The following is a 13081-nucleotide window of genomic DNA, read 5'->3' as shown; positions in this document are numbered from 1 at the left end:
AAAACCAAGCCAAACCATACCTCTACAAAAAACAATGTTGGTTCCTTCCTTTTCATACTTTTGTTATTAGGAACTGACATGATTACCCACCTAAAAGACTCAAGAGTAATACTGAGAAATGATTAGAACCAGTAAGAAAATGTAGTTGGCTTACCAGGTATCAAAGGGATACATGAAAATAATTTGCCTTCCTGTGCACTACATTTAAAATGTAATGGGAAATATGTTCTTTTAAATACCCACAAAATGTAAAATACCTAAAAGTAAACTTATTAAGAGTTATGCAGGGGGCTTCCCTGGTGGCGCAGTGGTTGAGAGTCCGCCTGCCGATGCAGGGGACGCGGGTTTGTGCCCCGGTCCGGGAGGATCCCACATGCCGCGGAGCGGCTGGCCGTGAGCCATGGCCGCTGGGCCTGCGCATCTGGAGTCTGTTCTCCGCAACGGGAGAGGCCACAACAGTGAGAAGCCTGCGTACCGCAAAAAAAAAAAAAAAAAAAAAAAAGAGTTATGCAGGACCTATATGAGAACAATTGTAAACATCACTGAATAATGTAAAAGAAAACCTTAAAAGAGCTTTTTTCCTTATTTAAAAAGAAAGGCCAAACTGGACAGAATATTGTCTGTTTTTTAGGGGAAAAAAAGGACTGTTAACATTCTGATTCTCCCAAGAAGGAAGCAGTGAGATGGGATGGGGAAGGGATAACAAGTAAGCAAATCTGTGAATACACATAAATCAAATAAAAGAGAGCCCTGCGAAGGCACAGATTACTGTGCATAGTGCACAGGAATTTCACCCCACTTTGTGCTCCTGAGGCAGGAGAGAGGAAAGAGAGACATTAAATTCATTTGGACAGACTTCTATTCAGGGTATAGGCAAGAGCTTGTCTTTCTTTCCAGAAGCCCACAGCGGGAATGGGGGTTGGGAGGGTGAAGAAGTCCCATTGTGTTCAGGGTACAGGGCTCAGGGCTCCAAAGACACAACACTGAGGGCCTGGACAGACCCAGAAGGCTTCAGAGAGGAAGCGGCCTTGTAAACGGGCAGGATTTCAATCCACAGAGACGGTGGAAGGGGAAGCACAGGCCAGGCCTGCCAGGGGTGGGGTGGGAGTTACAAAGGGGGTTGTAAAGGCAGAGAAGCCAGACAAAAAGTAGTGAGCCTGGGCTGCCCAAGGAAGAGTTGCTGAGCGTGGGGGAAGGGGGCTGCTGTGGAGTCACTGGGGCATCATCAGGCCAGGGCTGGAAATTCAAGGGAGAAACCACCCCAGGAACTCACGAGAGAGCTAAGGCTGCCCTGAGAAGAACAAGTTGAGAGAGGGTTAGGGTCAGGGGTTCCAGAGGGGCAGGTCCCCTTTGCAGAGGCAGAGCTGGAGGCCACAGTAAAAGCAGCAGGGCCCTGGGTGAGCACTCGGCTCTGCCTTACCTCCTCAGGGCGACCTTGGTCACCCTGAGCCTCAGGTGCCCTTCTACAGGAGATGGCTGCCTACCTGCAGACCCCCACGGAAAGCCCTGAGAAGGTGAAGGCCTGCTTTCTCACAGAAGGCCATACTCTGGAAGCAGAAGTAATGTGCCCATCCCAGAGCCTCTAGCCCTTGACCGCCAGAGGAGGGGGAGGGTTGTCAGAGCATCGGCAATGCCAACGCCAGGCTGTGCTGGTCTCACAGCCGTCGCCTGGTCAGTAGGCCCAGAAGCAGTCCCACCTTCTAGAAATAGGGGTCTGAGACCTGGTCGCTGAGAAGGGCCAGATCAGAGAAATTGGTCTGCAGCCCCTCCAATCCCAGATGCCTCCCAACCACGCAGAGCCAAGCAGTGTCCAGGCTCACCCTGCCCTGCTGTGGTTTGTCTGCCCAGTGCCATGACCCAGGAAGACCCTGAGGCCTTCAAACCAGTTGATAAATGTGTTGGAAAACATTCATCTGTGCTCAGCAAGGAGTGGAGAGGGGTGGCCCCCACCCTGTGTCTTTATCTGTTCTTTTCATTACTGTAATACTTTCTTTATACACATGTGTCCACACATGTAAATAATAATAACATCTAATCCTTAAGTAGAACTTCCCATGTGCCAGGCATTGTTCTAAGTGTTTTCTGTGTTCATTCAATTTGCACAACTACTTGATATAGCAATCCATTTTACAGGAAACTGAGGCATAGGGAGTCAATTAATATATATATCATATATTTAATTTACATATGATATATATAAAAGCTTTTACATATCTTTTTTTACATAATTGTATAAATTATGATCATATACATGTTTTAACATGTTTTCACAAATTTTCCTGTAATGTTTTTATATTTTTTTCTCCCCCCACCATGGAATCCATGTTACCATGCTGACGTGAGATCTTCTATATTTTTTATTTACTCACAATTATAAATGGACTTATATATGCTAATACCTATAATCACGTGTACCTATACAAGTTTCCTTTTTGTCATTATTTTAAACTAGTGGATTATAGTAAAAATATTTTCTGCATCTCTCTTTTCTCACTCGTCCATATTTGGAAGCCCCTGGCGGATCTAATTCACTGGTTTTCTTTGTTTGTTTTTTCCTCCAGAACTCTTCTTTTTATTTATTTATTTGTTTATTTACCTATTTATTTATTTATGGCTGCGTTGAGTCTTCGTTGCTGTGCGCGGGCTTTCTGTAGTTGTGGTGAGCGGCGGCTACTCTTCATTGCCGTGCACAGGCTTCTCACTTCAGTGGCTTCTCTTGTAGAGCACAGGCTCTAGGTGTGCAGGCTTCAGTAGTTGCGGTGCATGGGCTCACTAATTGCGGCACGCAGGGCCCTAGAGCATGCAGGCTTCAGTAGTTGCGGCACGCGGGCTCAGTAGTTGTGGTGCATGGGCTTAAGTTGCTCCGCAGCATGTGGGATCTTCCCAGACCAGGGCTTGAACCTGTGTTCCCTGCATTGGCAGGCGGATTCTTAACCACTGCACCACCAGGGAAGCCCCTAATTCGCTGTTTTTAACAGCCACACGCTAGTCCACCCATTGTCTTTCTACTTGGCCCTCCCGGCTCATGGTCATCCTCTGGAGTCCCATCCCCACCCCCCAATACATTAGGGAGCCTGATGGTGGAAATTCCAGGCCAGGTGAGAGGAAAGGGCAGTGAGAAGGCAGCAAGTGGTGTTTCTAGCTGGGTCTTGCCCATCCGCTTGCTGGTGGCCAGCAGCCCTCAGCTCCTAGAGGCAGGAATGCTGACTGTGTTATTGTGAAATCGTTTGTATATTGTGAATTGCTTTGCATATGATGGAGTGATTTGCATATATGGGGGGGGGGCGCATCTTAGAGATCCCTGAGCAGCATCCCTGAATGTTTTCCTCCCTTTGCAAAGTAACCAGCTCAGGGCTTCCACTTCAGAACTCAGGGAGCAGAACAGGAGGGTGTCCCTGTAGACCTATGGGCCTGGAGGGTGAGGCAGACACGGGGCTTTCAGAGGAAAGCTGATCCCGCCTGGTAGGAGTTGGGGGTCTAGGAAGGGCAGATGTTGGAATGTGAGGTGGAATCGGGCAACTGGTGCAGCCTGTGAGAGCCCTGTGCCCTCAGAGCCCCTGGTAAGGGAGAGTGACACAGGACAGATGAAGGAATTACTGCATGAGGCAGATGAGGGTCAGAGGCTGGGAGACTCCCACCCCATCACAATCTCTGCCCCAGTGAGTACCCAAGTGCCCCTTGTTGAGTATTATATGGTCTTGGATGAGAAGAATGCAAAGTGTAAATGCCAAGGCAGATTCCCATGACCCTATAAGTGAGAGGTGCTATCACATGCTCTGGGTTCAAGGACACCCAGATTTGAATCGTGCTTCTGCCATCTGTGGTATTGTGTGACCCTGGGCTAACAGTATCCATCTCAATGGGATAGACTGAGGATTCAGGGAGACAATACACGCAGAGTGAATGGCACTTCGTAGGTGTTCAGTAAACTGCAGTTATAATAATGCTATTGTTTGCTGCCCCAGTCTGAGGTGAGGGAAGCACAGAGCCTTTGCTCCCCCAGGTTTGGGGTTACCAGCAGCAGTGTCAGGCCACCGTGCATTGGACTCCAAAGGGTTACAAGCCTGGAGACAAAGGCCTGAGGTTCCCAGTGAAAAACCAAAGCATAAAAATAATTCGATGAGTAAGAATAAAATTCCCTCTTCTGAGGTTCCCGGGGCTAGGCCCCTCCCTGCGGCAGGCACTTCCCCTTTCCCTTGCTCATGGAGGAGCCAGGCCGGGCTGACTCAGAGCAGGAGCGCCGCAGCCATCCTCCTACCCCGACCCCGTCCCGGGACGGTGCAGTCTGGCAGCAGAGCGCGCCCCCGTGCGGCCGCGGCTGGGACTGCCGCCCGAGAGAGGAAGCGGCGGGCAGACCCGCAAGCGCAGCCACCCAACTGCTCGCGGTCCCCGCGGGGCCGCCGTCTCCGCCCTGCGCAGCCGGACTGTGCTGGGTGCCCACGGGGCCCCCACTTCCGCCCGACCCTCCCCTCCGTCCCGGGCCCGCCCGAGCGGAAGTGCGCCAGCCTCCCGGGTCCCCCATGGCCTCGAGGCGGAAGCGCTCTCCCACCGCCGCTCCCCACGACCCCGCGGCGCTCGGCGCGTTGGGTTCCGGACAGGTCCCGTGTGACGTGGCCGCACGCAGGGGGCGGCTCCGGGCCGGGGGCCGGGCGGCCAGGCCGGGCGGGGCAGGGCCGGGGCGGGGCGCTGTGCCGCAGCTGGATGGCCGGGGCCGTCCGGAGCGCCTCCGCCGCCGTCGCCGCCGCACGGTGAGTGACCGCCGCACCCCCAGGGCCAGAGCCCCTGACGAGACGGACTCTGCCGATCCCCTTGCCCCCGACCCGGCTTGTCCAGATCAGACCTGGGCCTCTCGCCCAGAGCCCGGGAGTTAAACTTCCTCGGGCTCTTCTCCCCTGTCTCCCCACGCGTCGCTCCCCATCTCTCCCTATCTCTCCCTCTCTCTCCGCCTCCGCATCCGTCTCTGGCTCTCTCACTCTTGGCTCTCCCGCTCTTGCTTTCTGCTTTCCCTCTGCTCTCCGACTCTCTCGGTACCCCCTCTCCTGTCCCAAACTTGTCCCCTCACCTCTCCTGTCCTCAAACTTGTCCCCTGACCCGCCTCTGCCTCCAAGTCCGGCCTGGCGCAGTCCTGCCTTTGGTCCCCAGTGGAGCCCAGAGGGTTTCATCAGGGTCCCGTTAAGGCCTGGAGGTCCTAGACCCGAGCATCTTTTCCAGCTGCTTTCCCTCCCTCCCACCTCCATCAGCAGATGAGGAAACTGAGGCAAGGACATCACTGGCTCAAGGTCACAGCCAGCATGAGGGAGGGCAGACCACATTTAAACCTCATGCCTGAGTTTCCAGGTTGAACTTCCGTCTTGGTTGACTCACATCCAGATCCTGTGATCCGTCTGCTGGGTACACTCCTGCTGCCTGGTGCTCCTGGGCTCCCGCAACATAAGGAGGGTTCTCTGTGCCTCCTCCATGCCAGGCACGCTCACCTGATTAGCAAGCTCATCTCATTTTCACCACTGTGTGAGGGAGGCAATACTTACCTCCCTGCTACAGACGAGGAGACTGAGGCTCAGAGAGGGGCTTTAGGGACTTGTCCGCAGTCAAGCAGCTGTAAATGCAGAGCACAAAGTCAAGGGCGGGTCTTCAAAGCCCGTGCTCTGCACATCTGTGAGGCAGCTCCTAACTGAAGAATCCTCTCTCTTATTCCCACCTCCTGTCTGTCTCCGTGCCCCAGGGATATTGGACTCATTTCCTAGGAAGAAGCCCTGATGGTCTTGACCTATCTCAGCTGCTTGGTTTCCCCACCTGCACCTCCTAACATTGCCCCATCAAGCTAGACTGTGCTGGCCGCCATCCCTGGGGGTGTCCTCACTGGGGCGCATCCTGGCAGCCAAGCCTCTCCTGGCAGCCAGACACCCAGCTGGGCCAGGCCTACCGGTGCCTGAGGGGAACCCAGCCAGCGCCTCACCCTGTCATTAAGAAAAGTTTAGCCTCAGGCGGACAGGCTGACACACAGCCTGGAACTGGCTCCCAAGGAAAAAATGTGTGCTCCTTGGGAGTGGGATGTGGCGGACCAGGGCCCTTTTGCTCTGTGCACCCATCACTGGGATCCTCAGAGGCCCTGGGGGAGGCAAGCAGGAGGGCGGGTGCCATGGCCACTGGGAGTGGGGGGAGGGTTAAGATGCCACGTTTCCTAAGCAGGTGTGCGGCCAAGGGTGGCAGCTCACGTAAGTGAACTTTGTTTTTCAGCACGTGGCATGCCTGGATGTCCCTGCCCTGGTTGTGGCATGGCGGGACAGAGGCTCCTCTTCCTTGCTGCTCTTGCCCTGGAGCTCCTGGGAGGGGCTGGGGGTTCCCAGCAGGCCTTCCGGAGCCGGGGGGTGGCAGCAGCCTGTCGCCTGGACAATAAGGAAAGCGAGTCCTGGGGGGCCCTGCTGAGCGGAGAGAGGCTAGACACGTGGATCTGCTCCCTCCTGGGCTCACTCATGGTGGGGCTCAGCGGGGTCTTCCCATTGCTCATCATTCCCTTGGAGATGGGGACCATGCTGCGCTCAGAAGGTGGGTGACCCTCCTCTGGCACCATGGGGCAGCCGATGGCGCGGGAAACATGCTGCTGCTCTTCCTGGGAGAGCCGGGTCTCTGATCCCAAGTGGCAGTGTGTCTGTGGTGGAGGGTGGGGACCCAGCACAATTCCTCACCTTGGTCCAGTGAGCCAGGGTGCGCCGTGCTCAATTGTTCATTCGTTTGTGCATCTGCTTATTCTGAAAGATGAAAGTCAGCAAACATTCACTGTGAGGCAAGAAACAAGGCTGGAAATAGGGTGCCGGGCTGCCTGGGTTCAAATCTTGGCTCTGCCACTTACCAGTTGGGTGGTATTGGGCAAGTTCCTAAACTTCTCTCTGCCTTAAGCTCCCAACCTGAAACATGAGGATAATAATAGTATCTACCTCACAGGTGTTATTGTGACGATTAAATGAACTAACGTCGGCAAAGCACTTAGGAGACGGGCCCGGTGCAGGGACGGGGCTCCATGTTCGCGAGCCAGTGCTGGGCGTCGCGCTGCCTCTCCCTTCAGTCCCTGCTCACAGTGCAAGAGGGCGCTCAGACCCAGAGCCCCTGGGGCGGCCTCACCCAAGGACACACGAGAGGCTGGTAGCTGGCCTGCCTCTGGAGAGGGGGGCTGGGAGATGGGTGCAGGCCTGGCAGAGGCTTTTCCTTGGCTGTGCATGTGTCCACAGGTGACATGCTATAATGAAAGATAAAGAAGATCAGACGGGGAGCTGCTAAAAACGCAGGTGCCTGTCACCCCCACCCAAGAGTATGACATAGTAGGTCTGGACCAGGCCACGGGAGTCTTTGAAATGAGGGTCCCCCAGGGGCTCGTGCTGCCTGCCAGGCTCCAGGAACTGTTCATTCAACAGATGGTTATGAACGCAACTGTGCCAGGCACTGGGCTGAGGGCTGGTGCCCCAGCTGTGAACAGGGCCCTCTTCTGCTGTCTTGCCTGTGTATCAGTTCAGCCCCTCTCATAGCATCCCTGAGAGGTCAACCTAGGGAGGACTTGGATTATTAGCTCTGTTTTACAAATGGGGAAGCACAGGCACAGGGAAGTTCTTGGAGGAGCCCAAGGTCACACAGCCTGGAAGCAGCAGCTTCCCCCTGGGATCCCACCCCACCACCAAGCTGCCTCTTCCTTCTGGGCCTCAGTTTGTCTATCAAACCAAGGGTTTCGACATGGCCCCCTTAGGGCACTTCTAACTCTGGATATTGCACGTCTGCACAAGTCCTCAAATCTCTGCCACTTTTCTGAGAGTAACAGTGGCTGAGAAGAGAAAAATTCCCACTTAATAAGCACTTGCTATATGTATTGTTGTTTAATTCAGGGGTCCCCAACCCCCCGGGCCGCACAGCAGGAGGTGAGCGGTGGGCAAGCGAGCGAAGCTTCATCTGCCGCGCCCCGTCACGCGCGTTACCACCCCCGTCCGTGGAAAAATCGTTTTCCACTAAACCGGTCCCTGTTGCCAAAAAGGTTGGGGACCGCTGGTTTAATTCACACAAGATCCCTGTCAGATAGATACAGTTGTCCCCAGTTTACAGATGATGAAGTTGAGTCCCAGGAGTAATCTGCCCAAGGTTACCAGCTGGTGGGTTGGGGAGCTGGGACCTGTCAGCCTCCCAAGCCCAGTCTCTTAACCCTGAAGCAGTAGTGGCCCCACGGTCGGCCCGCAGGTCGTGGTGTATTCCTGCTGGGCACCAGCCCTTGCTGGGACCGAAGGGTTGGGGACCCAGGAAGGCCAGCAGCCCATGTCCAGCCTTCCGGAGACTTGCAGTCTGGTTGGGACCACACTAGGAGCCCAGTAAGCTGGGTGAGGCAGAGGTCAGGCCAGGGGCTCTGGTGCCCCAGCTCCCAGGTCTCACATCTCTGCCTTGTAGCTGGGGCCCGGCGCCTGAAGCAGCTGCTCAGCTTTGCCTTGGGGGGACTCCTGGGCAATGTGTTTCTACACCTGCTGCCCGAGGCGTGGGCCTACACGTACAGTGCCAGCCCTGGTGAGTGAGACCACAGGCCGGGGGCAGGAGGGTGACAGGCGATAGGTGGGGACCGGTGCCCATGCCCAGGGATGGCCTAGACCCTGCCTGCTCTGTAGAATGACTGTGAGGGGGTTCTGGACGTCTGGCAGGGAACTTGTCCTGGTCCCAGTGCCCTGGTCCCTGTGGGAGTTCCTGGGGCCCAACTGCCCCACCAGCCAGTCCTGGCACCCTGCCCCTGTCACTGCCCTGGACTAGGTCCCACCCCAGGGAGCCCCCCTTCTGTGGCCCTGTCTTGGCCTGGTGTATCAGTGCTGCCCCCTGCAGGTGGTGAGGGGCAGAGCCTGCAGCAGCAACAGCAGCTGGGACTGTGGGTCATTGCTGGCTTCCTGATCTTCCTGGCGCTGGAGAAGATGTTCTTGGACAGCAAGGAGGAGGAGACTAGCCAGGTGAGCCCCAAACCCCAGAGCCTACACAGGTCAGCCTCTGCTCTGTGGTGGTGCCAGGGCCTGGAGGCCCAAGTTCTGAGTCAAGCCCTGAAAAGAGTGTCTCTTGGCCCTTTCCTGGGAGCTCTGGGAGGCTGGGCCAGCTTGTTTGGAAGGATCTGGGCATCAGCCCCTGCCGTGGCTTGTTGTCATGGACTAAGAGTGAGAGCAGCGCGGGAGGCAGAGGGTCTGCTGGGTCCGGGGGCACCCGGCTGATTGAGCAGCAGAGTCCAGCCAGATAAAGTGGTGTTCCCTTTGTATCTGTTCTCCATCTTTCACTCCCTTTCTGTCCACCCTGACCGAGTGGGGGGCGTCTAATGTCACGTCTCCCTCCTTCTCCTGGCCCTAGGCCCCCAGCAAAGACCCTGCAGCTGCGGCCGCGCTCAGTGGAGGCCACCATCTGGCCCAGCCAGCTGCAGGGCCCGGCCTGAGCGCCGTGGTCCGGAACATCAAAGTGAGTGGCCCGCCCAGGGCCCCCTCCTCCTGCAGCCGCCCCACCCCGAGTGGCCGGCCCAACTCAGCCCTGCCCACCCGGCTCAACCCAGCTTTCTCTCCCTTCGCCCAGGTCAGTGGCTATCTCAACCTGCTGGCCAACACCATAGACAACTTCACCCACGGGCTGGCTGTGGCTGCCAGCTTCCTCGTGAGCAAGAAGGTGAGTGGGGCTGGGGCAGTGGGACCCAGGCCGTCCGGTGGGAAGGGTGGTGCCTGCGTTAACCAGTGGGCTCCGCCTCCAGAATAGGTCCCAGGCGTCTCCTCCTTGCCCCGTCCATCACAGCACCCTCATCTACGCCTCCCTGCTGCTCTCCTGGACACAGCCTCCTGTCTCCACCACCGACTGGTCTGTTCTTGCTGCGGACACTCCTTGTTGGGACCACAGGCCTCTGCCAGGCTGCTGTGCTTGGCCCCTGCCTGCTTCTAGATGCTTCTCCCCCCCACCTCCTCCCTCTGCCCTCTGCGCTTTGGCCCCAGGGTCTGCCTACTCTTGAACTGGCCAACCTCCTTCCCCTCTGGTAGCCTCCAGCTCACTGTTGCCTCTGCTTGGAATGTTCTTTCTTCCACTCTTGGAACTGCTGGCTCCTCGTCCTTCAGGCTTCAGCTTAAAGTGCACTTTCTCAAAGAGGCCTTTGCTGACCCCTCATCTCAGTCAGGCCCATCATGTCCCACAGCACCCAGCCCATCCTTTCCCCACAGCACCTGTCATGGTGTGGAATCACGTGGTTCTTTGTCTGTTTACTCAGTCCTTGCCTCTCCACTCCAGGCTGTTAGCTTCTTGGGGGCAGGTTCCTTGTCTGTTTTATTTGCTACGATATTTCTAGCAGCCAGATGGTACCCAGCCAGGGCACCCAGAGCAGAGTAAATGTTTGTAGAATGAGCAGACAAGTGGGTGCCCTAGCCCTCGGCACAGACCCCACAGACTCCCTCCCCTCCCTGCAGATCGGGCTCCTGACCACCATGGCCATCCTCCTGCATGAGATCCCCCATGAGGTGAGTGCCAGAGGGTTCCCATGATCAGCCATGTGGGTGTGGAGCTGGGGGCAGGGATTCGGGGTGGGACTACCCAGCAATGGTGGGCTTGGGCGGCTGGACCACAGAGGCCTGGAGCTGCTCAGCCTATAGGCTGCAGCCACCGTTTCAGCTGTGCTCCAGCATCCTCGGGACGGGGGTCCCAGCCGAGGGGATGCGGGCTGGGGCACGGGGTGGTCCCAGCTATGGGGCGGGTGCAAGGGGCTTGGTGTGCGTGTCCATGCCTGCGATGCTCAGGGCATCTGGCCCCACTGGGGCCCAGAGTGATCGTCTGGACCTCCCCTCAGGTGGGCGACTTTGCCATCCTGCTCCGGGCCGGCTTTGACCGATGGAGCGCAGCCAAGCTGCAGCTCTCAACGGCCTTGGGGGGCCTGCTGGGTGCCTGCTTCGCCATCTGTACGCAGTCCCCCAAGGGAGTAGGTACGGGCGTGGTGGGTGGTGGCGGTCAGCAGAGGGGCCCCAGCCAAAGGTCACAGCTGCCCTGACCCTGGTGTCCAGGCCAGGTTCTGCCCCCGGTCCACCCTGCGGGAGGGAGTGTAGTACACATGGCTCCCCTGGACTCCCAGCCAGTCAGGGCTTCTCCTGCTGCAGAGGAGACTGTGGCCTGGATCCTGCCCTTCACCTCTGGCGGCTTTCTCTACATCGCCCTGGTGAACGTGCTGCCCGACCTCTTGGAGGAAGATGACCCATGGTGAGCTACCCACTGGCACTGCCATTCGCAGGGCCTCTGCCCCCCGCATCTCGGCCATCGCCGCCCCCTGAGCCCCTGCCCCTCTCCCCACAGGCGCTCCCTGCAGCAAGTGCTTCTGCTCTGCACGGGCATTGTGGTGATGGTGCTGTTCTCGGTCTTCGTCGAGTAACTGTCCCTGACGCCCCACCCCCTGCACAGCAATAAGAGACTCAGATCCACTCTGTGACCGTGTGTGTGTGTGTGTGAGGCAGAGAGCGAGCGAGTCCTCCGACCTGACAAGAGGACGGAGTGTGTGTGTGGTGTGCACATGTGACCGTGTGCAGGACCGACACTGTGATCCCTCGTGTACTGGGCCCAGGGCCCGATGCCCACACCTGCCTCCAGCCACACTGTGGTCTTCTCTCCTTGCCACCCTGTCACCCTGCACCTCCTGGAGTCGGCAGTGAGGAGCAGAACACTGGTCCCAAGCAGAGGCCTCTGCCCACCAGGATGCCAGGAGGAGTGAGAGCAGCCCAAGGAGCCCAGGGCTGCAGGGAGCCCCAAAGCTGTCTCCTGCTGGGGCCTCTCTGCACATGCACCCAGCCCTGGGCAGCCAGGAACCGAGGCTGGGGCGCCTCCTCTCTGCTGTGTCCAGTGTCCTGGCCCTTCCTTCACCAGCTCCAAGGCCAAAGAAAGGAGAGGCAGGTGCTCGTGTAGCCCCCAGCACCACTCAGCACTGACAGTCCTACCCTTCCCAGCATGGAGCCGGGAGATGCTTTCTAAGACCTTTTCCCCGTGGCTGCTTGCCCTGGCCCAGCTCCTGTTCCCCCAGGGAATGCTCCCTGGCAACGCCCGCGGCTCTGCCACCTCCAGCTGCCAAACAGCAGCCAGCAGGGCAGCGAGCAGCCCCGGGCCAGAAGCTTCCCAGTCGGCTCAGGGATGCTCGTGCCAGCACAGGGTCCAGGCAGACACTCTGAGGGCAGGAAGAGGGTGAGCAGTGGCTGCCCCCCCACCCCCCTGCCCCCGGCTCGGGCCCCTTTTCCTGTCCCACTGTGGGTGGGGCTAGGCGGGGGTGGCGAGGGCTCCACATTGTCAGCACTCAGGAATGTGCTCTGGGGATGCTGAAGCCATAATCCCCAGCTATTTCCCTTGGCTGACGCCCAGGTACTCAGCTGGCCCACTCCACAACCAGGCTCCAGCCCTGCTGCTTGACCGTGGGCGTCTTGAGAAGTAGCCATCAAGAGGGTCTGAATGGTTTTACGGCAGTTCCGCTGTGGTTCCATTTTTATCTGTAAATACCTGTTCTATAGATGAGATGCAAATAAATATACACAAACTGGCTGCCTCTGTTCTGCATACCAGAGCCCATGGTCAAGCAGGGCTTTTCCGGCCACCCCGTGCTCCAGCCAGGTTGGCTGCTCTGCGGGCCCCAGCTCCTGCAGGCCGCCCAGCTGATCTCCACTGTCATCCCCGCCTTCTGGGCCTTCTGCTTCGTCTCTGAGCTGTTACTTTTGGGGTGCTTCTCAGAACAGGGTATACATTTCATGTTTCCCTGGTTTATTTTGTTGTTAGCTTTTTACGCCAATAAAACAAGCCTGGCTCTAGGCCATTATAGCCCGCATCACCCCCAAGGGTGGTGTCCTCATAGACCTACGAACCAAGGGCTTTTTCCTGGCCTGCCCCGAGTAATTTTAACCATGGAAGGGAGCTCCATCCACAAAGTCATCTCCAGGTTTGGCCTCCATGAAATAGTTATTTTTCATTAAAAAGAAAGAAAAGAAAAAATGAGATCTTTTTTCTAAACCATACCCTCACCGCCAGTGAATATGCTGAGAATGAAGACAGCCTCAGGCACGGGGGGAGCTGCTTCCCCAGTGCTGTTAGG

The 13081-nt window shown here is 57.1% G+C and overlaps 1 protein-coding gene across 4 annotated transcripts; it reads left to right on the top strand.

Annotated features, from left to right (window-relative positions):
* Positions 1-4670: 4670 nt before the first annotated feature.
* SLC39A13 (solute carrier family 39 member 13) lies at positions 4671-12535 on the top strand. 4 transcript variants are annotated; one of them, XM_060105341.1, is made up of 10 exons: positions 4671-4748; positions 6238-6546; positions 8422-8535; positions 8842-8963; positions 9349-9453; positions 9565-9654; positions 10437-10487; positions 10814-10946; positions 11118-11217; positions 11311-12535. In XM_060105341.1, exons 2-10 carry the CDS (start codon positions 6246-6248, stop codon positions 11384-11386), a joined length of 1092 nt encoding a protein of 363 aa, XP_059961324.1. In that variant the 5' UTR covers positions 4671-4748; positions 6238-6245; the 3' UTR covers positions 11387-12535. The 4 variants fall into 4 exon arrangements, with proteins under 4 accessions (XP_059961324.1, XP_059961327.1, XP_059961325.1 ...); XM_060105344.1 differs by having other exon boundaries at positions 10814-10942; positions 11311-11399; XM_060105342.1 differs by lacking the exon at positions 9349-9453.
* Positions 12536-13081: the final 546 nt, after the last annotated feature.

Source organism: Mesoplodon densirostris, chromosome 7 (genome assembly GCF_025265405.1).
Source record: "Mesoplodon densirostris isolate mMesDen1 chromosome 7, mMesDen1 primary haplotype, whole genome shotgun sequence".
NCBI lineage: Eukaryota > Metazoa > Chordata > Mammalia > Artiodactyla > Ziphiidae > Mesoplodon > Mesoplodon densirostris.
The sequence above is the reverse complement of the archived record's forward strand: the minus strand, read 5'-3'. Positions and strand labels throughout refer to the sequence as shown.

Coding starts and splice junctions, on each gene's coding strand:
- SLC39A13 (XM_060105341.1), top strand. CDS start 6,246: ATGCCTGGATGTCCCTGCCCTGGTTGTGGCATGGCGGGACAGAGGCTC. Junction 9,454..9,564: donor CCGTGGTCCGGAACATCAAA/GTGAGTGGCCCG, acceptor CCCTTCGCCCAG/GTCAGTGGCTATCTCAACCT. Junction 9,655..10,436: donor GCTTCCTCGTGAGCAAGAAG/GTGAGTGGGGCT, acceptor CCCTCCCTGCAG/ATCGGGCTCCTGACCACCAT.